At 35.7% G+C, this 26155-nt stretch overlaps 1 protein-coding gene across 3 annotated transcripts in view; it reads left to right on the top strand.

The window, feature by feature from the left end:
- Positions 1-26155, top strand: part of RALYL (RALY RNA binding protein like) — a 388833-nt gene that overhangs the window by 162852 nt on the left and 199826 nt on the right. The window contains exon 1 of one of the 3 annotated variants that reach the window (XM_039253468.1): positions 4728-4845. The exons of the other annotated variants lie outside the window; for them this stretch is intronic. Within the exon in view, the coding sequence (XP_039109399.1) occupies positions 4809-4845 (37 nt within the window). The 5' untranslated portion in view covers positions 4728-4808. Of the gene's footprint in view, positions 1-4727; positions 4846-26155 lie in introns of those variants that run through there. 3 annotated transcript variants of the gene reach the window in all.

Genomic DNA, 26155 nt, shown 5'->3' with positions numbered 1-26155 from the left:
GCCCCTCAGTTCCCTTCAGTTTCCAGTCTGGCATACTTGTCAGAGTTCTCTGTTTCAGACCAGACGTCTGTAAATGGGGAATTTTGACAGCTTAACTTTTTACACCTATTTGGTTTTACCATTGTATTCTAATAATTCTCTGAAATATAGATATCATGCAAGTTAAATATTTCTACACAGTCCACATACTAAGTCTTGATAAAATTCTTATAAGTTTTATCAAAGTTAACACATATTATCGTTGTTATTTTTTTCTTCCAAGTTCTTATTTAAATTTCAGTTAACACAGTGTGTAATATTAGTTTCGGTGTAGGATTTAGTGATTCATCACTTACATACATATTGTAATTTTTAAACTACATAAGGATGGCGGGACTCTGGATGGGCTAATAATTTGATACTCTTGGTATAATTTAAATGTTCATTCAGTGATTTATTTGGAGAAAGGGTGAGGGCTGGGATAGGAAGAGGAAAGAAAGGTGGGTAAGGTCACGTGTGAGAAAGGCAAGTCACCATTGCTGCAGACAAGAGCAGATCTCTGCTGTCCCGAGCAGTCCACTGTGCTTCTGAACTTGGATGTCCTTGCCAGCAGCCAAAGCCCTGCAGTTAATTGCATTCACCCCTCTTAGAAGTTAAACACCACTATTTGTTATGGAAATATGCTTCTGTGGGTCTCAGTTCCTTGTTACCTAAACAGCTTCAACCTTACATGGCATGTTATATTGCATTGGCTCTAGGGAAAGATCAGCCAGTTCAAAGCAGGGCATTATTTCTTGTTCTCCGTGAGACTTTAGTCAGAACACGTAATCTCTCAGCCTTATTTTGCTGAAACATTAAAAAGGGCAAAAACAATAATAGTAATAGGAGGAGGAAGAAGAATCCATCCTAGGATTATTTTCAGTATTCAGTGAGTAATCCTATAAAACTCTTAGAAGACAGCCTAACACCTAATGCACACTCCCTAAATGGTCCTCATTAAACCATAGTGTTCATTCCATGTGACGAGTTCCAGCAAACATCATTTTCTTGATTTCAATACATTACTAGTGACATTATAATGACACTTTTATGTAAGTCTTTTTCAGCAGCTACCCAGTGCATTGTCCCTTATTCAGTCCTAAAATTATATTTGTCTGTCTTCCAATAAAATAATCTCAACTACTTAATTCATGCAGTGTCCCTGAATATTACCTGCACCTGCCCTCATCTGGGGAAAACTTACTCATTTTTTAAAAATATTTATTTATTTTTGAAAGAGAGAGAGAGAGAGAGAGAACATGCAGGGGAAGGACAGAGAGAGAGAGGGAGACAGAATCTGAAGCAGGCTCCAGGCTCTGAGCTGTCAGCACAGAGCCCGAAGCAGGACTCAAACTCATGAACTGTAAGATCATGACCTGAGCCAAAGTCAGACACTCAACCCTCTGAGCCACCCGGTACCCCTACTCATTTCTAAAAGGAAGGCAGGGATAGCTAAGGAACAGAATTGCAAAGATTATGTGATACAATGTGTACTTAGCACAGTGCTTTATACACAGCACATAGTACTTCTTTTTCACACACACACACACAATACACACACCTTTTCTGTCTTTCTGTTCCTTTCTTCCTTCCTTCTTTCCTTCTGGTTATTCTTTTAGGTTAAAACGTGTCTTCTCTTACTTTGCGAGGTACTTTTTTTTTAATGGTTCCTTCCATGAAAAGAGAAAGACATTGATAGAATCCTTTGATTTTAGATGATAAATCATCCTTCCCAATTTATCAACACATTGAATTTGTATTAAAGTATGGAATATAAAGATTAAGTCCATTACAGGAAATCATGTTGCAGGGAATACAGAGATATTTTATAAAGCAAGTCTGTGGCATTATAGTCATAAAGCTGATTTTGAAGATAAAACAACTGTATTTAGTCTGGATTCTTGGAGAGGGTAGGAAAGAAAGAATGAAACGTCTGGACCCGTCTTCTCTCTTTAACTGCTTTTATTGCTCCATATGTCCACATTCCTCCTCTCTGTTCTCGTGGCTGCAAGTTTCCCATCCTCTACCCCAGCCACTTCTACCTTGCAGTCATAGTCCTATCTGTACTGCAACATGGTACTCAGGAAGTTGGTGTTAACTCATCAGGAATATTTGAGGTCCTCATTTTGATAGTTTGAAGCATGAAGCTCAGACAGAAGTTCAAGAGTGGATGGATGCCTCTGTATTCCCTAGGGGCAGAAAAGTAATGTAGGGAAGAGTTGATAAATGAAAATCCTTGTATAGAAACTCAGAAACTCAACCCTGATACAAGGTTGAGAGGGCAAAGGTGAACCAAACATTGATGACTGCCAGGATTCTTGTTTTAATGTGCATCTGTGTCTGCATGATGATGAGTGACGCTGGGTGAGGAGTCGTAGAATGTGTACATGAATTTGATTAAATTGTTATATGGTCTTTACAAAAATTGTTCAGATGGATATTAATTACGGGTAATACAAAATGATGTGAAAAGAGAAAAACTACAAATTTGTATAATATAATAATGTTAAAATTAAAGTCATTTGTGTCATGATATCATTAAGCTATTTCTGCTTCATAATCACCAATGGCACGTTTATTCATATCACGGATATGTATACATGTATGTCAGACAAACTTTTAATTTTGTTTGGTTATGATAGATTTTATGGTTTATTGGTCATGTGGCATGAATAATCCTTATAAAGGAGAACTTGCTTAGTGGTTGTGACTTTCTTTCATGAATTTACACTTTATCTTCACACCTATAAGTATATACAGTTCATTCAAAACAGTGAACTCAGGGACCAAAGCTAGACATGAAGTGACAGGTATTTGCAGCAAGTAAGAACGTAACTTTAGTCAATTAGCATTTGTCTATTGTCCAAATTTATTGAAAAAATAATCTATAGTTGTATTGTCTTTGTAATTTAAATTAGTTTACTTAAAAAAAAGTGCTTTATTCAGCAAGTGTTTACCAAAAACCTACTCTATATCAGGCACTGATATGCACTATGGATATATATCTCTGAAAAAAGAAAGCCTTGTTCTCTGAATGCTAATGTCCTAATATGCAAAAACAGAAAAACAAGTAAATACAGACTGTATCAAGTGATTATAAAGTGCTATGGAAAGAAATTTCGCAGGTAAACGCTGTGGAATATAAGGTGTATTATATCTCCTTAAGAAAAGGCCTACTTACTTTATTTTTTGAAAAAAAATTTTTTTTACAAATAGTTTATTGTCAAATTAGTTTCCACATAACACTCAGTGCTCATCCCCACAAGTGTCCTCCTCCATGCCCATCCCTCCTCCCCCCCACATCCATCAGTCCTCAGTTTTTGTCAGCATTCAAGAGTCTCTCATGGTTTGCCTCTCTGCCTTTCCCCCACCATTTCTATCACTATTAGAGAAAACACAAGACAAATCCTTCTGGTGTTTCATAATTGACTATTTCTTATCTGAAGATACAACTGTAGTGGTCTTTGACAAAGAATCTTACTAAACACTACAGCTTGTTAGTCAAAAGTCAAGAAACTGGACAGGAATACTATTTAAAAAACTGCATAAATGCTATTCTTGATATCTGTGATCATAAAGTATAGTAATTATCTAAATATAAAAATATTCTTGACATTGAAATAACCCTTCTATTAAGAATTATGGAGATGATGTCTCCTACCTATCAATAAGTAAACTAAGTTTGTTAACACGAAAAAAGAATTTTGGCAGTTGAAAATGTCTTCTGCTTTTAGCTGGAAGATGAAGCTTAATGTACAATCAGGAAGTCTTATTACATCGAAATTATTCGCTGGTGGATAAATCCTCTGTATTTTAAATAAAACTGCTTTTCAAACACACTGATTAGCACATGAAGATTTGAAATCAGACACAATCTTGGAGTGGTGGGGAGAGGTAGTGCTCCTGAGTCTCTGCTGGGTGCCCGACATTCCTCAGTGCAGAGAGTACAAGGCGTATGAAGGCAAAGCTCCCATGCTGTCCAGTTGACAGTGTACAGTGTGTTCAGATAAGGATATGCCCACAATACTGTGAAAATAGAGGTCAGAGGACAAAAGTGAGGCAGCGAGGATGAAGGCAGGGGAAAGCTCCTTTCAGGAGGGGACAAAGTGCCTTAGCACATAGTAGGCACTCACTGAGTCTGAGACCCTATTGTATGCCCCTTCTATTCTAGGCCTGGGAAAATAATGTGAAAATATTACAATTCCTGCATTGCCTGAGACACAGTCTGTTTGGAGAGATAGACCAAGCTAAAAGTGATAATTGCTTTAATAATTGAACATACAAAGTGCATTGAGAGCTCAGAGAAAGGAAGAATTTAGTAGAGATTCAAAAATAAAATACACATGTAAGCATTGTAGGGTGGCCAAAAGACATATGAACCCAAAGGATAGTTTGTGCTTTCTATAAATATCAAACAAGGGTTTTTATATTTCCTATTTATATTTTCAGTTTTACTGTTCTTGCTAAATACATGAATCTGTTCTTAATTCAACATTGCTTCAAGCACAGCACTTTAATAGTGCAAATTTTATTAGAGAACTTAACTGATATCAGTTGGTGGGAGGTGAAGGAAATACAGTTTTCTCCAGATTTGCATTAGATAGAGTAGTTACAGGCTGTAGCATCTCCCCTGTAATTTTATGAGAATGGTATTACCCTGGCTTTCACTGTGTGATTGCTGGTTACCTTCTGTCAGTGAGCAACAGTCTTACTGCAAAGCAGGAGCCCAACCGGTCTCTTTGTCTCCGTGGTCAAAGCAATTACTTCTTAGAAAGTCGGATTTTTTCAGAATGACCATGTACAGAAGCAAACGCAGACATCAGAGATGTAAGTAAATTCTGAACCAACTTTTTCATATGACTGTAGTGGGAGAAACATACTTGATTCCTTAAAAGACTAATCATGACTTCTTCAGATCTATCCTGGTAGTAGAAAAAATATTGTAGCTTTTTTCTTTCTAACCTTTATCTATCCCTGTTACATGCTTGGAAAATGTTGGGGGGGGGGGGGCAGAGGAGATAATTCACTTGTTACTATGGAAACCTTTGGAAAGGTTTACAAAATCAACAGAGAAACAGATCAAATGGAATTTCAGTCTAGCTCAGCAGCCTTCATTCAGGCATGATCACTGGATAGTTCTCTCTTTCTCTTTTCTTTTCCTTTCCTTTCCAGAAGTGGTAGATTTTCTTTCCTAGAAGTCTACTGAAGGGTTTGGGAAGGTAGCCTAAAACTTCTATTTATTTATCCAATTTCAGTTATAACTCTTGGGAAAAATAAAACAGTTCAGAACAGAGGGTGAGAGTTAATTGTGAATGACAAGATGAATATGTAACAGGATATTCATTGCCAAACTTCTTGGTCCGGGGAACATTTGTAACATAATTCACTACAGACACCATTTTAAAGGGTTAAAAGGAGTCATTTGTAATCTACCCCAAAGGAATTGATTCTGACGGAAAAAGAGCAGCACAGTTACCCTGGCCTAAAGTCCAGAACAAAGATGATTATGGTACTGAAAGCCATTAGATTTGGCTAAAAAAATCAAAGTCTTATAATTAAACTGTGTTATATGGTAAGGCAGTATGCCTGCCATGAAAAGCTTTCCAAACACCTCTCTTTCTAGTAAGCTCAGTTCGTTACCACTTTATCTTCCCTATTGTCTAAAGTAGATTTTACCGTATTTAGCCCAGTGTCTCTGATCACTGACTCTGTTTACCCTCCTTAGACAGGTAACTACAACTTGTTCTTCAGTCAGACTCTATACTTTTTTATTATGCCTTATGATGTCTTTAGATGTTATTAAATATTATAAAATACAGAAATGCTATCGACAATACTCTAATGAAAGGCCAAAATATGATAGAAATGTAATATTTTTTGAGTGTGAAATATTTTTGTCCGTTTCCACCTGAGCCCTGAGCACCAACATTTCTCTTGTTCAAGGAAGTTTTATGTACCACAGAAAGCTCAGAGGGCCAGGACTGTCAGTTTGATTTTCGATGTCTGATTGCCTTTTGATGCCTCTCTTTCTTGTGATTGAGAAACAACATAGGATAACTGTTACTTGTTTCTTATAAAACTGATTGATGCGAAGTCTACAAATACATTGCTGATTAATTTCCTTGTGATTTCCTCCCACGAGAATGAATCTAAATTATGCATGTACTTGAAAACCATCCTGTGCCTTTACTCCTGTATCTTTTATACACCCCCTCATTTTTTTCCATGTAGGCAATCATCACCTTAATGCACATGGCAAATAAAAGATTATAGAAAAATTGTACTGAGTCTCTCCCTTATAATGTGCTTGCCGAAGTCTGCGATTAAGCAGCAGGAAGAAATTGTGAATTACATGAGACAAGTCAGAAGATGTATAATTATACAGGGATGAACACAGTAGGGTATACTAAATGGTTTACTTTAAAAAAATTGAATGTATTACTTAAGTTTAATTGTATTAGTTAGCTATATTATACTGCATTAACGGTTTCTATATTCTAATCATATAAAATATTGGAGGGCATGAATATAAAATTAAAGTATATGGAAAGGTTAGCAATAAAAGCAAATAAAATTCTTAAGTGAATTTCTATCTTACACTTATAATATTTGCAAAAGTGGAAAGTAATGCAATTGTTTGCTATCCAATGGGTATATAAAAATATCAGAATTATCCCTTCACCAAAATCCTGTGCATTTCCACTTTCAATCATATCTTTTATGTGTGTGTTTTTGATGATGTAAAAGGCATAAACTAGCCTCAAGGCAATTGTAATCCAATTAAGGCAATAATTGCACACTTAACAAAATCTCAATGTGAGAAAGAAGGCAAGCATTCTAATGATTTTCTTTAAAATTGAAAAAGTACATAAATAAACTTTCTAATTTCCTCATTCCCTAAAGACTTACTTATAATGTCCTTTAGTAAAAATAATTCAACTTTCTTTTAGAGGACCCTGTGAGAGGAATAGGCAAGGTGCATGTGGCTGTACAAGGGGTTTGGGGTGAAGGAGTGAGGGAGCCAGAGTATTGGTAAAAGACATCTTAAAGTGTAAATGACACTAAGCCTTTGAAAATTCATGTGGGACTTTGAAATCCTTTCCTTGCTCATGTCTGAATTGGTTATTTATAAAGCCGTACAGAGGTGAAGGAAAGGGAGGGAAGGGTACCCTTTTCCTTCCTTCTTTCTGGTGGAACAGTAACTGTGGATATGGAACAGCTTCTGTGCTCATTCAGGTAGCAGATCTTACCTGTGCACAACTGCATAATGACTTTCAGTTAGATACAGAATTTGTTGAGTGATAATAAAAAATGTTCACGTATGACGGACATTGACTTTGCCAGAGCCAGACAGGTAGAAACGACTTTAAGGGATTCTAATATATGTAAACCTGTTTTTACACATTAGATGGAGGAAGGAATCATCATTAGTATAAATAACTTTGTTCTTTAGTGTTTAAACATTGAATTTTTCATGCATAGTCAATCTGTTGATTTCTTTTTAAATTTTATGTTTAAATTTTCAAAATGTAATATGTATAAAACAATGTATCCTTATAACCATCCTTACCAAAATTCCAAATGACCTTGAGCAAACATTTTTTGGTTTTTAAAAGAAACATAGAGATAAATTCTTAAAGATGAATATGTTTTTTAAATACAGACTCAGAGAAAAACTAGAGTAGGATCCACATGCTAATTAGATACAGAATTTTGAAAATAACCACAATCCTCATACCACAGCAAAGAGATGACTGTACATCTGATTTTAGGTGTGTAACATTTCATCTTACTTTACCAAATAAGAACAGATGTTCATTTTTGATTACTGGTAATATTTTCACATGATTCTCCATCTTATCCATCCCATTATGGAAATGTTTAATGAGCTCACTTCAGGAGCCTGAATACTAGCCATAGTCCTCTACCTGTAATCTCTTGGCCAGTATCTATTGTCTTTATGGGTTGCAATTTCTTTTTCTATAACTCTAGCAGACTGTGCAGAGAAGATGTGATCTAATGTATCTTCTATCTCTAACCCTCAGAATTTCTACAACATAGACTTCATCATGTAATTCTCCTACTCAAAGACATTTTATGGGTTCTCATTGCCTAGTGTGGTTCTCATTGCCTAGACTATGGCTCTGGGCTCACGTGCTTCAAATCCATGTGACCATGGATTTCATGCAAGAGGCCCTAGAATCCATATTAATAATAACCATTGCCTGTATAATGGTGATAAAAAGTATATATGTATGTACACCCATGTGCATACCTCCCATGTAATTTTTGATATACATATATACACATATACTATTGTTTTGCTTCTAAAGTGACATGTTTAATTAAATCAAATGTATTGAAAAGATGGTACTGAATTTGTAATGGATCTTAATGCCATATAACTTTATATGATTTTTAAACCAATTATATCACATAGGGATTTTATTATGTTTCAGTGTTTTAAAGAGTGTTTTCATATTCTGAAATGTTAGGAATCATTGAACCAGTAAATGAAATACAAACATGACCTTATAAACACATATTTATATTACTGTCACTCACCGCCTACTTCTTTCCTGATAGCACCTTGTTCTAGCCTTAATCAGGCTACTGAATCATCCACAAAATTCCCTATAGATTCTCTTATCTCTGTGCTTTTGCCCATACATCTTCCTGTTGATGGGTGGTCCTCACCAGCATCTTTATGTGTAGAAATCATCTATGGTCAAAGTTTCACTCCAATGTCACATCCTTCATGAAGGTCTCTCCAGTTTCCACATCAAATTTATCCTTTTCTTCTCTCTTTTCAGATGCTATTTTATAATTTTATTTTTACTTCTTATGTTCTATCTAAGATTTTTTTCAGGTAAGGTACCTTTAATTCTTGTTTGAAGTATTCTCAGAGAATGATGCAATGCTTTGACGATAACAATACATTATCATCATGTGAAACTCATTCATTTAAAGAAATATTTATCAATCACCTATTATATTACTTTCTAGATACTGTTCTAGTACTATGGCTGTAGCAATGAACAAAACAAAGTTCTAAACAAAGGTGACAAACAAATAAATACATAATATGCTGTGTGATGATTTTCTATAGAGAAAAATAAGACAAGCAAGAGGGAAGGGGAGTTTTGGAAGGCAGGATGGAGAACTGCTATTTTCTATAGGGTAGTCAGGAAAAGCCACTGTGATTAAGATGACATTTATTCAGACACCTGAAGGAAAAGAGGAAACAAACTCTGCTTCTCCCTGGAGAGTTACAGATGGAAACAACATACGCAAATTCTCTGGGGTAGTGGGATATTGGAGGACCACAAAGGAGGCAATAGAGAGTTAATGAAAAGTAGGAGATCAAAAAAGCATTGAGGCATTGGATGGACAGAGTAAGGCACTGAGTTAAATTAAACAATATTTTTTATTTGCAACTGAACTCAGATATAATGCATGTTACCTTTCAGAAACACTATCCATGCAATTATTTTTTTTAATTTGTACTTAATTTATTTTTTTTTAATTTACATCCAAGTTAACATATAGTGCAACAATGATTTCAGGAGTAGATTCCTTAATGCCCCTCATCCATTGAGCCCATCCCCCCTCCCACAACCCCTCCAGAAACCCTCTGTTTGTTCTCCATATTTAAGAGTCTCTTTAAAAAAAAAACACCTGTGACTAGTTCCAACTGGAGGAATACTTATTCAGTCTCTTTCTCCCTCTCCCTCCTTCTCTCCCTTCCCACTCCTCTCTCTCTCTCTCTCTCTCTCTCTCTCTCTCTCTCTCACTCTTGTCCATGTGTTTTGTATTTTGCAATGCTCCACAAAGTCAGAGGTCATTTTTGTAGAGAGTGATCATTTGTACATTTTCTTTTAACATCTCTACTTTCAGAAAACAACTTGACTATCCTGCCTCACCTGCTCTTTTAGTTTCTCTCTTCTGAGAATCTGTGCTGCATTTATATCTAGAACTACATAAAAGCCATGACATTGACTCTGTCCCCAGTTGTTCACAGAAATGTTCTCTACTGAATGGCATTCATCTCTCAAAAAATGTTACAGTTAAAAATAATGTGGATTTGTGTTTATTGAGAGCAAATGATGCATATGAAGAAACTAGTCTCTCAGCAAAATAAGACTGGTGTTAAAGTAGATATTAATATATATCATTTAAAAATACTGCCATGAATGCAGGGATTTTTACATGATTATAAGAAGGGATGACCCTTCAAAAATATTGATGGAAAGTGTGATAATATTGGATGTCGTCTTTATATAGTCTTAGTATGTCCTATGTTTGGAAGCTTAGAAAACATCTTTCTTAAAAACCATGATCTGGTGTGATCATGCTTTTTAGACAGTCAATTTGTTTGGCTGAACCACATTAAACTGTCGTTTTTGTAAGTCAGATAAGGCAGTTTCATAATGTTAAATGTAAATATCAGCTATTACAGAAGTTGACAAAAAAAAAAATAGGGAGGGGACAGGTAGATGAAAAGTCATAGTCCCAACACAGGTTGGCACTAAAAATCAAGGGCATTTATAGTTAGGATGAGCACTTGCTATACTAAAAGAATATAATTAGGGGAATGTATTCATTGTTGTTCTTTAGGATGTATAAGGTTAAACCTTTCACAAAAAAATAAAAAAGTATGTCCAGGCCTGTCATCCTAGTTAAAATGATCTTGTTTTGCGAGTGGCACATCTAACTAGGCTTTGAAGATCATCAAAAGTCTAGAAAGTGCCTACTTCCTACCAAACTTAAAATGTTATTATAAAATTTGAGTTCTAACTTTATATGATTTTATAATTAGAATTGTGTTTTTATCCAAATGGAAAATGGGACGGCTAAATTGAGTTAGTAATACTACCAAAAACAATAAAAGTAACATTTGACATTTATCAAATTCTTACTATACAGCCAGATACTGTTTTAGGCATTTGTTACTTATGACTACTGTAATTTCTGTAATAGAGATATAACTGAACATGTAAAAGCAATAATCTAGTACTCTATGGCACTTTTAGTTTCCATTCCAATTTCAAACTGTTATTTATAATTTTGATATTAATCTCTAGGAAATAGAACAGATGAAGTTAAATTGAAATATGTATGTTGACCAGGGTGTAAGAATAAGCTTATATGTCCCTTGAGGAAACAAAGCAATTAACTTCATAAAGCAAAATGTATTGTTTGACCAATATTCCTGTTTTGTGAGTCAGACAAAAACAGAAGAAAATATCCTGAGGAAAAGTTTTACATATATATGCAAATGAAATAGTCACATATGAATGCATTTGCCTGTGTGCCATCTTTTCTGCAAAAGAAAAAAAGGTTTCCAGAATTTAGAAAATCGAAGTGCTGTGTGGTGATTTAGTAATTCATTGTGAGTTGTTACACTCTTTTTGGTCTAGAACAGCTAAATTGTTTGGCATAACCTTTTGATTCATTTTCTTTTTTGTAGTTATTGATCTTCTTGGTATTATTTACTGAACTGCACTTCCATTCTGACCATGGACTTTCTGACACCTTTACTTATATAGGGCTATATTATATATGCGTTAATATTGACTCAGGGTCTTAATGGTCTTTTATCATTGACTTTATATTATCTCTAGAATTTCATTTATATTTAAAGTAAAGATAAAAATCCACATCTATCGTAAAACTCCTTATAGAGAATGTGGCATGTATTTTTGTAATGTTTCATGCCTTAGGCTACTTATCATAGGGAAGTGTTATATTTTATATTATATGATTCTTTTGACCCCTAGTGAACTTGAAACTGCCTTAGAGGAACAGCTGGATGTATTTCCTTAAATAAACACACATTGTTCTTCAAATTGCTAGTATCTGTCTTCTTAATAGGCTCCACAGGCAATGGGAATCTTGACTTTGAAGTCACCTCTGCTGGGTTCGTGTAGATATCTGACTATTTCAATACCTTTTTTTCTCTCATACTTGAATAGTATCTTTCAACTCAAGTTTGTCTTTAAAAGTGCAGCATATAGCCATAAATATGTCATTTACTCTGCAATTATAATATTATTGATATTTTATCTAATATAACAATGCAATATAAAATAAAATATCAAAAAATATGCAATACTTGTAAATGCATTACAGATGACTTGGAACATTTAATTCATCTAACTTATAGTGTCAGTAATTAATGAAAGGCTGGTTCACAATTAAATTAAAAAATACACTTGCACAAAATCAGAAATAATTTACTTTTAATTGTAATGCAAGGAAAAATTCATTTGGTTTTTCACTTCTGGCTTTGCTAAGGTACCAATGGGAAAATGGCCATTCGAATTTTAAAAGTGATCATAAAATTTTTCTCAGCACTGAATTTGTCCTCCCAGAACTATTTTTACAACCTAGCCTTTTTCAAATGATTATTTCTAACAAAGATGATACTTCCAAATTTGGCTAATGGGTACAGAATCTCCCAAAGAAGCTTTAGCAAGGATACTACATGAAGGTTTCTAGAACCTGTTTGTTGATACACTAGTTAGAAATATTTTTCAGATTGTTAAACAGGTCAGTTTTCCAAACCAGGCTAGATTTTGAGAGATTTTACTTGAATGGGTGTGATAATTTATTTGAAATTGAAAGAAAAACAAATCATTTAAAATTATACTTAAAAATATTCTTTGTTACTTATTTAAAGAAGAAGTGAGTAAGCAAGCATAGGAACAAGATATTAAGACATTATGTCACAAAGATCATCGACATGTTTGTTGCTGAGATTTTCTTTTATGTCTATGGAAATGGGAGTCTGGAAACTGGAACCTTGCTAAGTTAACCAGTTCTCTTATACTGAAAACAATTGTCCATCAGGTTAAAAACACTCAGAGCTGCTTTCATCCTGTGGAAACGGCCATCTAACTTATTTAGTTGTTTGAGGAAGCTACAAATCGTTAGTAATACCATTTCTCTTAGATTACTACTGACAGTAATTAAATCAACAGTTGTAGTAATTTGCCATATACTTCAAACCCAATTAGGTAAGCCTTGCCTTGCTTATCTGGCTGTTAAAGGATGAAGTGGCTTGGGATCCAGGATTCTCAGTAAGTTGCCTGCATTATTAATTTTTTCCCAATATTGACTTAGGTTGCAGAGTATAATAAATATCTGTTGGGAGGGGCATTCAAGATGGTGGCATAGAAATATCCTGAACTTCCCGCCTCTCACAGACACACCCACATCTACAGCTACATACGGGTTATTTCCTTCTGAAAAAGATTGGAAAAATAGATCAAATGCTCTTCACAACAAAGAATAAAAGGACAACATTGAGACTGAGGCAGAGACATGGTCTTACAAAACCCCAACTCCAGCACCGAAGCACACAATAGGGAGGGATCTCAACAGACAGGCACTTCTCCCAGAGTGGCAATGTTTTGGTGCCCAATGTGTGACCTATACCAGAAAGATCTATATCAGCTCATGGGATCCTTACTAGAAAGATGAGCTCCTGAAAATTTGGCTTTGATAACCAGTGGAACCAATGTCTGAGGATCCCCAAAGTGCTATAGGAGACTGAGATTTCTCATGAGAGTTTATATGCTGTCTTGTTTGACCTGAGACCCAGGAAAAACAAAATAAAACAAAACAAAACAAAAACAAACAAACAGCAGTTTGAAAAACACCTAAATTATATGTGAGGAAGATTTATTTGCTGGATCTGATCTGGAGATCAGAGCTGGGCGTGAGGGGACAATTGAGATGTTCTCCGGAGATGGAGGTACTAGTGGATGCCATTATTGCATTCTTCACAAAGCCTGGTAGCATAAGTAGGCGAGCATGGCCATAGCACCCTCCCACCACCTTGATGTAACAGGTGAGGTGAGTGGTCATGGCACTTGCTGAGGCTGGAGAGCATGGAGAGCACAGGGGCTTGGGACACTTCCCCACCACCTTGCTAAGACATGTGGGGCAAGGAGTCAGATCCTACTTCCATTTGTAGGCTAAAACCAGCTCATAAATAGACAAGGCTCTTCCTTGCTCCATTGCTGAAGCCTGTGAGCACATGCAGACAAGACATTTTCCCACTGGCTTTAGGAAGGCATGTGGAATGTGCCTGGCCTGCTACACTTTCCAGCTGCTTCACTAAAGCCAGCAGGTATGTGAGTCTACACATGGGATACCCCTGGATCACCTGGCCCTGGTGATGAAGAGGGCTGGTGTCCCAGAGCCCTACAGGACTATAACAGTCTGAAAGATAGCTCTTGGCAGGCCACCAGCTCCAAGGCACTGCACAGACAGCAGACTGAAACAAGCTGTCTTCCACTGAAAATTGCCTATTTATTAGTCTGGAGCTTCAGCCTGAGGGACAGGCTTCAGCTTTCCCACACATCTAGAGGCTAACAAGACACCCCCAGGGAACATAAGCAGGAAGACACTATCCTTGCACATACCCATGGTCTTGCTACAACCCAATGACTCTTCTCAGAAAGGAGCTTACATACTCACCTGGTACCCTGATTTTGACAACTGTCACCCTGGAAACATCCAGATCTCCTGGTCTGGAGGCCCACGGGTATTACATTTGCAGATCCACAGGACTATAAATATTTTCATATCGTAAAAGCTGCTGCCTGAGGGCTTGGCTTCCAGTCAGCCTGCAACTAGATGCATAATGAGATTCCTCCCCTTGACTCACTGACAAGTCTTGGCACACCATCAACAATGAGGGCATATCAAGAATGAATTAGGCAGTTTAGACAATCACAAAGGTTCTCAGGAGCGAGGGCAAGGTTGAATGAGAAGGGTCATCACCTACACAAGGTCATGGCTTCAAGACTAAGAGAGGTAGCTGTTTCATTTAATATGTGGAAACAGAGTCAAGTAAAATGAGGAAACAGAAAAATACGTTCCAAACAAAAGAAGAAATATTCAGAAAAAGATCCAAATGATACAGAGATAAGTAATCTACCTACTAAAGAATTCAAAGTCATGTTCATAAGAATGCTTACCAAACTCAGCAGAATAATAGATAAACACAGAGATGACATCAACAAAGAGATTAAAAACAAAATAAAGTACCAAGCAGAAGTCGCAGAGTTGAACAGTATAAGAACTGAACTGAAATAATGCACTGGAGGGTTTTAGCAGCAGACTGGATGAAGCAGAATTAGGGATCAGTGAGCTGGAAGATAAAGCAATGGAATCCATCCAGATCCAGCAGCAAAAAGAAGAAAAAGAACTTTTTTTAAAGTTAATTTATTTATTTGAGAGTGAGAGAGCATGAGTGGGGAGGGGCAGAGAGAGAGGGAGGGAAAGAATCCCAAACAGGCTCTGCACTGTCAGTTCAGAATTCCATGCAGGACTCGAAATCACAAACCAAGAGAATATGACCTGAGCTGTAATCAAGCATCAGCGCTTAACCAACTGAGCCACCGGGGACTCAAAAAAAGAATTTTAAAAAAATTGAAGATAACTCAAACATCAAGTGAAATAATACCATTCTCATTACAAGGATCCCAGAAGCAGAAGAAAGATAAGAGGGGGCAGAAAAGTCATTTGAAGAAATAATGGCTGAAAACCCTCCTACCCTAAGGAAGGAAACAGACATCCAGGTCCAGGAAGCACACAAATTTGGGTCCAGGAACCCAAAGAGAGCCACACCAAAACACTTATAATTAAAACATCAAAAGTCAGGGGCACCTGGTTGGCACAGTTGGTTGTGTCTGACTTCAGCTCAGGTCATGATCTCACATTTCATGAGTTCGAGCCCTGTGTCAGGCTGTGTGCTGACAGCTCAGAGCCTGGAGCCTGCTTCAGATTCTGTTCCTCCCTCTCCCCCCCCACCCCCCCTCACACACACACTCTGTTCTGTCTCTCAAAAATAAATAAACTAAATGGAGTGCTCTACATTGTTGTGGTTTCTGGAGTGACAGGAAAAAAAGGGAAGGGAAGAATTCTCATCAGTCAGACCCAGAATTGTACTTCTTTGCCTGTCTTAGTCAAGGCATGCAACCTCCTAACTCCAGTTGCCAACATTTTGCCAATATTATAAAAATAATAAAATAAAACATCAAAAGTTAAAGACAGAATCTTAAAAGCAGCAAGAGAAAAACAGTGTTAAGTGCAAAGGAATTCCCATGAGGCTAACAACAGATTTCTCAGCAAAATGTTGCCATCCAGAAGGGGGTAGTAGCCTGACATATTAAAGTGCTGAAAGGAAAATCTTCTAACCAAGAATATGCTACCCAGCAGGGTGATCATTCAGAATTGAAGGAGTGCTAAGAGTTTTTCAGACAAGTACGAGCGAAAAGAGTTTATCACTACTAAATCAGCTTTATAAAAACATTAGGAGACTTCTTTAAGCTGAAAAGAAGTGGTATTAAATAATTACAGGAAAACATATGAAAGTAAAAGTCTCTATATACTAAAAAGGTATATAGTAAAAAAAAGTATATAGTAAAGGTGGTGGATTAATCATTTATAAAGCTACTAAGAAGGTTAAAAGATGAAAGTAGTAAAAAATAACTATAACTACAATAGTTAGTTAAGGGAAACATAAAACGAAAAGAGGTAAAAATGCAACATCAAAAACATAAATCAGGGTGGAGGGAGGAGTGGGAGGTGAGAATACAGAGTTTGGAATGGGTTCAAATTTAAGTTTCTATCAACTTAAAATAGACTGTTGTATATATAGGATGATATATGTGAACCTCACAGTAGCCACAAAGCAAAAACTTACAGTAAATTCGCACAAGAAAATGAGAAAGGAATCTAAACATAACACCAAAGAAAGTCATGAGACCAAGGGGAGAAATAGAAGAGAGGAGCTACAAAATCAGCCAGAAAACAATTAACAAAATGGCAAATGAGTACATACCTATTCCCTAACTTAGAAAAAAAATTAATAGAGTAGAAAGTCTAATGAAAAAAATGTGGCAGATACCCTTTCTTGTGCAATAATAGAATCATCAATAATTAGTTGGGTTGGTGGCCACATTTCTCTCCCTTCCTGTGACTAGGTGACTGCTCACCTGTGGAGTGTGAAAAACGATGTGTGCAACATCTGGGGCAGTATATCTAAAAAGAAGCAGTCATATCTCTCCTTACCATATCCTCAGTCTTGCTATGGGAGCAATAATATGATGGTCACAGCTCACCTTGGACTGTGAGATTCAAAACTAAGCCCTCAGAATAGCTGAGCAGGTAACCAGGAGAGCCTGGTCTGGGAAGGAGCAAAGAGCCATTACACTGGCCTAAAGTGCCTTCATCTAGACTTTTACATCAGAGGGAAAGAAACTTTGATCCTCTTTAAGCCACTGTTATTTGGGGTTTCCTTTATACAGACACCCAAGTAATTCCTCTGTAATATAAGAAAAATTAGACTTCTTCTTAACCATAAGAGATTTTTCTATAATGCTGTACAGGTCCAGATGGGAACACATCCAGCCAGAATCTTGACATATCAGTGAAGAGTAGGACATATTCTACAGGTGAGAGAAACCTGAATCCTGGAGCTGCACAGAGACCCACTGAGGGTCACACAGCTAGTGGCCGGGCACTCCAGGCCCAGGGTCCAGGAGTCTTACTTCTGGCCTAGTGCCTGGCCCTGAGCTGTGCTGGCTTCCCTTCCAGCTATAGGACCTCCCTGGATTGAGGAGCTCGTGACCTCAGGAATGGGGGGCCAAGGAAAGGCTCTGCGAGAGAGAGAGTTGTGGGCATAAATGACTGCTCTGTCTTCCCAATTTGAGTCTAGATTGTACTACAACTATTTTGTGCCTGAGTTCCCTTGCTTCTTTGGACAGAGCTAAGCATTTTATCAACAGTTCAGTGCTTTGACCTTTGATACAGACTTTCTGGAAGGAAAGGCAGTCCTACTGGCTGTAATTCACCACTGCTATGGTTAAGACACAGATCCTCTTCCAGGAAAAAGTACTGACTGGGATGCTGGAGGGAGAAGTGTTGCTCTTTGTTCAAAAGCCACAGTTCGGGGTGCTCTCCATTGTTGCTGTGGTTTCTGGAGTGACAGGAAAAAAGGGAAGAGAAGCATTCTCATCAGTCAGGTCCAGAGTTGTACTTCTTTGCCTGTCTTAGGCACGCGACCTCGTAACTCCAGTTGCCAACATTTTCTGACTGATCTTTCTTCTGGAAAGAATCTGATTAACCCAATGCCATTTGGTGCCCTCAGGATCCTAAATCCACCTGATGTGGACAGTGGGGATGCTCGGTGAACGTTTTCCAAGGATAGAAAGACAAAATGTTAAATTCTAAGGTAGGCAGCCCGAGACTGGAACACTGTTTCCCTATGGGTCCACATGAAGACAACAAACTTGCCTTTCTCTCTTCTGTTACCACTGGCAGCTTCACGGAGGGTACCTGGGTGGCAAAATGGGGTTTAAGTTTGCCTTTCTAGCATAGAATAAAAGTTTGATAATTTGTATCTAAAAACAAATTAGACTGAAATACTCTTTTTTCCGAAAACATGTTCTAAATATCGTTATTCAGTGTAACCACATCAGTTATGATAATATAACTTCAGTTTGGGACCAGATCATTAAATCTGGAAATACATAACATATGTTACAATGATGAATATACCCCATTAATCTTTGGAGCTAGCATTCCAATCACTGGTATAGAACAATGCTTAAAATATGACTGGAAAACAATTCTTCATCCTTGGAGATTTTCTAGTGGACATTTTATACCTTTCTATAGCTTTTCATGTTCTTAATAACAGTATAGCTTCATAACAAATACTTACCATTGCTATATTTATGTGGCAATAAAGTTAGTTTAAGTTATTCTTTATGAAGTCATTTATAGCTTTCATTCATTATTGAGTTTTTTATGACTATTATAAAATGATATGATTTAAGAGAAATTATAAACTTCTCCCTATGGTTATTTGTCATGACTAACATTTATAGCATTCCATTGGTTGTTATGTCTGGGATATTTTATTTTCTTCCTTCTAAAAAAGTAAAATAATAGCGGGGCATCTGGGTGGCTCAGTTGGTTAAGCGTCCGACTTCAGCTCAAGTCATGATCTCACAGTTCGGGGTTCAAGCCCCGCATCGGGCTCTGTGCTGACCGCTCAGAACCTGGAGCCTACTTCGGATTCTGTGTCTCCCTCTCTCTCTGCCCCTCCCCTGTTCACACTCCATCTCTCTCTCTCTCAAAAATAAACATTAAATTTTTTTAAGAAAAGTAAAATCGTAGAGATCTCCAGGCAAGTTATTATGAAATCGTTAAGATTTTGTTGTATGTATTGTATATGTCTCCATGACCTGTTCTCATTTTAATAAACTTTAACTGCCAAATTTCCTGAAAAAAAAAACAAGTAAGTCTAGAGGTAATGTTATTTGACAAGTATCATCGCTTTGTATTATCAACTAAAAGTTTTATTCATTGCTCCTTTCAGTTATTCTGGGTCAGTTTTTTACATCAGTATTAACGGAAAGTCTTAATATCATTTCCATCAAAACTTTACTATTTAGTAAATAGTTATTGTAGGAAACAGATTTTTCTATCATTGCATAAAAACATGTGTTGAGAAAGCATTGTTTAATTTTTATTTTAAAAAGACTTACAAGGCGTTTCTTGATCAGGTATCATCTAATTCTGTAGACTCATTTCTTGCCATCTGCATGTGATAACTGTATTTTCTTTCTGATGCCTGAGGAATTCTTTTCATCATTAGCTCCTTACGTTGCTTCTTCTATTTAGAACAGTCTCTCCTCGTTTCCTAGTTAAGTCCTCCTCCTCCGTCAGGTTTCAGCTTAGACACTCACCTGCTACTGATTCCTTTTTCTAACTCCTCATATAGGAGTAGGGGCCAGTAGAGGCTACTAGAATTGATCTTTTTATGTTTTCCTTTATACCTTATGTGTGCCCTGGGTATAAATTGTAATATACCCAGTCATTTGGCTGTAGCTCTTGAAGACAGAAACCAGACCTCTTGGTTCACTGCTGTGTCTCCAGCATGGTCTGGCACTAGAAAGCCTTCAATCAATAGTTGTTGAAGGATTAAAGGAATAGATAGCCTTCCTTACGTACCTGTTTTAGCAAGTAGAAATTGCAGTCATTTGCCCCAAAATAAATCGCTCTGATATTTATGTTGATGAAATATCGTTTGTCTTTTCATATTCATAAATGTCCATGGATGATGTTCATGTGCTCAGGCCTTTTTGGTGTCAGAGTTATTTTGTGTACTGACCACTCTATTTTACTTATTTCTTAAGGAGTGTTAAGGGAATCAAAAGCCCCTTAAGTCTTGGCTAATTTAACAGTGTTTCCCCAAAATTTAAGGCACATTTGGAAATGACATGATCCCCAGCATTTCTGTTGTAACTATGCTAGTTTTTAGTTAATATAAAAATTCCAGATTTTTGTATCATTACATTTTGAGAACTCAAGACTTATGGCTGATAACATATCCGGAATTACAACTTGCTTCTCTACCTTCTCATTTTTTCTTCTATCCAGGTTTGGCTCTGCTGCTAGGTTTCATTATTTCTTGAATCAATTTTGCATCACTTAGAGGAACAATTTGTTTGTTTCTCCTCAGATTTGTAGCTATTAATCTCAGCAGTAAGTCAGTGATTGATTTTTTTCAGACCCTCAACATCACAAAGACATAGACTATAAGGAGTAACTTGAACCAAATTCAAGATATACTGGCTGAAAATATGCAAGTTAAGACTTCATGTCACTTATAATAAATCTGCGTCACTAATTTGTTATGCCACTTTGAAAATTGGGAATATAATTAGAATGGTCATATAAAGTCATTTCACTGCCTACTTTTAAATTCCCTTCTTTCATTATCCTCTCCACAATTCTTTCTAGTCAGTAGTTGTATTAACTGGACATTCTTGAATTGTAACTACAAGTGACCTCGTTTCCAAAGCATTTAAAGTGACTGTGGGTGAAAGCTCTCTCAAGGGTTTTAAGTGCTTCAAATGTGGATGTACAATCTGTGTCAATAATGAATACTGCACATTACATTGACCTGAATAGTTAGGCACAAACTTTTTTCTCAGCATTGGCAAATTTCTGACATGAAAGCTTAGAATGGGACATTTGAAGAGAAGCTATTAGGATAATGCAGTGATTCTGAAAAGATCTCCATGCTATACATTTTTTTTTTCCTTTTCTGAGTATAATTGAGATTTCCAAGAATTTTTACTGAGGAGCCATTTTACCCTCTGAACTTGGTAATTGAAAAAAAGATAAAATTATTAAGATAGCAATAAGGAATTCAATAAAAAATTGAAACCAAAATATTATATACTTGATAAATTTATTTCTAGCTTTTTACCTGAGTTGCTTAGCATGCCAAGCTAATGAGTCCAAGGTCAGAGATTTGAGCTATCTGAGGTGTGGATGCTTTGCTCTCTCTCTGAATCATAGACCACCGTTGTCACCCTGCCCAACCATCCTTCCAAGAAGGACCTGGTTCCAAGAAAACAAGAAGTGAAAGAGGGAAGACAGATCAGACTAGAGCCATTATACAGCCATCACAGCTACAATGTCTCAAAGTGGATATATCACTAGTTTTGCATATCTAAGTATATATGTTAGATATATGTTTAATTTGGGTGGTATTGCTTGTGACACCATTGTATACCAAAGAGAACACATTTGTGTTTGAACAAGCATGATTTGTTTTCATTTTAATTTATGAAGGCAGTAAAATTAAACCAACTTTTATTTTATTAAATGTCAAGTTCACACATTTGGGATTTCACAGAATACAAAATATCTACAATTCAAAAAAGGCTCCCTTCACAGAGAGATATGAAATTAGTCTCAGTGTTTTTCACTATAACCTTTTCATTTTATCAGGCATGTTAAATTTTAGATAATTTAAAAAACATTGAACTATTAAAATATGCAGTTGTCCTCTCTCTCAAGGCATCAGTATAAATAAGATTAGATTTCTCTACAAAACTTATTACCATGGAATAATATAAGAATCTAAAATTTGTTTCATTGAGGAAGACTGAAAATGGGTTCAGGTACTGCTATGAGTAGAATTAGGAAAATTTCCAGTTTTATCTAGTTATGATGACAGTATGCCATGGCATCTGTTTTATTTATTTTTTTTTTAATAAGCATGTATCTTATACCTCCACGAACAGTACAGGCCATTATCTACTGATTTACTTCCAACTGGAAATAAAGTTGTCATGTACATCACAGTCACAATGGTTCATAGACCTGGATCAGGTCAGACAGGATTATCAGGACTTTCATATTATTTTATGCTCCATTTTTTAATAAATAGAACCTACCAATGACATAGAATCAAGCAAAAAGATTGGATGCCTGGGTGGCTCATTTGGTTGAGTGTCCGACTTTGGCTCCTGTCATGATCTCAGTTTGTGGATTCCAGCCCATTGGGCTCTGTGCTGACAGCTGGGAGTCTGGAGCCTGCTTCAGATTCTGTCTCCCTCTCTCTCTGCCCCTTCCCTGCTCACTAACACTCTCCCTCTCCCTCTCTTTCTCTCTCTGTCACTCACTCTCGCTCTCTCTCTCTCTCCCTCTCTCCCCAAAAATAAATAGGCACTAAAAAAAATTTTTTTAATAAAAAATGAAGCAAAAAGGCTGCAAAGTTACCTAAGCTAACTTTCTTATTTTGTAGAGGAGGAATGGGTTTATTTTATTGACCATTAAAAAGGATGGCCAACAAATGTGCCTCCTCACCTTCTTTGGAAGAGTAGGAATTTACTTGGCACTAGTTAATTTTAAAAAAATAATAATAGTCGTCACTGAGAAGTTAGTTTTAATAGCAATACACACAACAATATTCCCCTCTTATATTTAAATAATTAACATAAAAGTTCAAGTAGTTCTTTTTATTATTGCAGCAGTGCCTCTTCCTGTTTACAGCTAGCTTTTCTGTACTCACCATTCTCATAACTTTTTCTTAGATGCTTTCTCATAATACTTTATTTTCTTTATTAAAGTAATTACCATCTTATAAATTATATTTCTTTCTTTGCTTAGCTTAACCATGATAACTGAAACTAGATTGTTTCTTTAATCTTTGAATCAACTTCTCTGGCTCTATACCCAATTCATGGCAATATCTCAGTGAGCACTTAATGAATGAATAAATGAATAAATTCATTAATATTTTTTAGTGTTTGGTTTTACTTTTTTATCTTATATTTTTTTATATTTTTAACTTTTTGCTTACACTTAGTAACATAGATAAATTAACACGTTTTCTTACATTTCTAATAAAATGGTACCTGATAGAACCATAATATTCTTTGCAGTTTCTAAAAAATGTGTATGGTTACAAAGGTTAAACCTGAACTCTTCTTTATGGTTATTAATCTAATAACTATTCCAGATTCATAATTTAAATACTTTACATTGTCTATTATTCAATAACAATATAAAATGTAGACTCTGTATTTGAATTAGAAATAAGTTCAACATCATTTAACCACCCCCAGAGTGCTAAGCACATTTGTTAAGGATTTCAGTTAGCCATCTATTTATCTGTGTTATAGGAAAAATGTCCAAGGTCCTTGACCTACTACTCCAATTTCTGGCAAACTTAAAAAGTTCCATCTTTGACATTCATTCAGCATTCATCTCCTTGATCTCTTTTGGCCCAGAGCCATAGGCTTTGATTGAGGACTTCTAAAGCAACTTGTTTTGGCCTCTACTCTGTTACTTGACAAATCATTCTAAAACTGGGTGCAAAAAAAAAAAAATCCTCCTCCACATTTTATCAATGTAATAACCAAAATTCTCAAATGTTCCTTTGGACCTTATTCCATCATTTCACCCCACACTATGCACATTAGGTTGTTTAAGATTTTATAGGCAAGTTCCTCATTTCCCTGGAATTTGTGCTTGGAACTTCACCAGATAGCTATCAAATCAATAGTCCATAATTAAACTCGGAGTAGAAGTACTCTGTGTATTTCACAATGCTTAATTAATCTTTCCCAATGGAACACTTTACTGCTATTTTCATAATGGGAATAGTATTATGAGCTCTAAGAATATTTCATTTCACAATCACCTATTAATTATGAAACATAGCTTCATTCATTTTTTTCCTTGATATGTAATCGACCTGTTCTTTATCATGGTCTGAATTTCATGGCACATAAGGTAGTTATATATACTTTAATTGTATGTATTTAATGAATATCTATAAATTTCCCACTGCCTAAACCAGTACTATTTGTTAATCATCTGAGTACCAGTGTTATTCGATTGTGTTGTGTTAAAAATATCATTTTCATCTTTCAGGAGGTGGCTTAAGCACAGTTTTTTTTTTCTTTCTAGATATGATATAAATTGCCAAAATCATTAAATAATATAGGAAGATACATTGTCATGACAAAAGACCAGCCAAGAATGGATATAGGCCACACTTGTTGCTTTTCCCATTACAGTAGAAATTAGATCTGTGATAATGGTAGTTAATTATTTTGGACAATGAATCCAATCAATCTAGTCAGTTTACCAAGGAAAAAAGATAGTATTAAACAAGAACTCTGATAAGATTGGAATGGACTATTCAAGTAGATTAATTAGTTCGATGCATGCTTTAATCAAAGCCATGTTGTCATGTCCTTTAGTAGATAATACATCTGTTCACACATAAAAGAATAATGTTTCTTTAAAAAAACTTAATTTCCAGTTTTTTTAATAACAGTAATTTTTACATTCACCGTGTTCTAGTTGAGTGCGAACATTATGTAATACATGTCTATAAGTCCTCAATTTAGAAATATGAGTTACTGTGAAAGACAATAAAACTGTCAGAACCCGGATACATGAAGCTCATAATGAATGATACAGATTCCTATATACTCTGCTCATAAACATTAGAAATGATGAAAAGCTTAATCTAGTTGTAAACAACCTGCATAAATATATTTTATGGTTTTTTTTTCCCTGGATGCATATAGGAGTAGCAAACGCATTTAATAATATTGAGCAATCTTAGTTTGAAATCATCAGTTTCTTTTAAATTTAAAATGAGGATTATGAAAATAATTTTGCTTTATAAACATGTAGGCTTCTATTTTCATTGGATATAAACAATAAAATATTACCATTTCACAAATTTTAATACAACTGAAGTATTTCTTTATTGTAAAAGTAAACCCAGATACATAAAATGGCCTGAAGGTAACTTGAATATATAAGGTCAAGATACCCTTAAATAACCATTATTTCGAATAACTACATACATAGACAAACCTGCTCACTGGTAACATAAATGATCCATATCCACCTATATAAGTTTTCCTTTTGGAAGTATACTCCTATGTAATGTCTTTTTATACATATAATCACTGAAAAATCAGGGAGAGTCCAAAACAGGTGTTGTAGTTACTACTTAACAGGTTATTTGACGTTCTGTGGACTGTATAACTCTTGGATAATCATAAACCAAATAAGATTTAAACTCTATTTGGACTTTAAAAAGACAGAAATAAAATAGCATTATGTCAGTTCTAACAACAATGTTTATAAAACAGAAATTGGCTTAAATCTACATTTAGAAACAAAATATACAATGCCATATAAAATATCCAAAATTCATATATATGATGCAGAAAGAATCTATTTTTTACCCATGTAGAAGAAAGCCAACTTCCAAGGATTTGCTCAATTCGTCATGTTCATGTCAAATATACCAAGTCTTTTTCATGGCTCCTGCCCAAGTCACTCTCAGTTTTTAAGTGATAAGCATTAAATTCATTCACATATGTAACAAACATTTATTCAGTGAAAAATTCACTCTGCTAGACCTTATAGGGGTTGTAAATATACATGAGGAGGCCTTTATTCTCAGGAAGTTTACGCAAACACAACACAAGGTAGTGTACAAGATTCCCTTTCAGTCAAAAAAACAAGATGATTTCTGCCAAGGTATTTAAACCTTGAAGGGACAGGTAGACAGGTAGACTGTGGGTAATTAGAAGTAGGGAGGAAGGTATAAAATAAAACAGAAAAGGAGACTTGGAAGTGCGTAGGTGTGTTTTGAGAATGAAGAGGGGTTACATTTATTTCTCAACTTAGAATTCCTTTTGAATGGCTTTGTTGGGAGGAGCATTATAAGATGTAAATATAAACAGACATCAGATGGGAAGATTTTCAATTGTATGCTTAA

The sequence above is a fragment of the Hyaena hyaena genome, unplaced genomic scaffold (genome assembly GCF_003009895.1).
Source record: "Hyaena hyaena isolate Hyena2069 unplaced genomic scaffold, ASM300989v1 scaffold_454, whole genome shotgun sequence".
In the NCBI taxonomy this organism is placed as follows: domain Eukaryota; kingdom Metazoa; phylum Chordata; class Mammalia; order Carnivora; family Hyaenidae; genus Hyaena; species Hyaena hyaena.
This window is presented reverse-complemented; position numbering and strand designations above follow the sequence as displayed.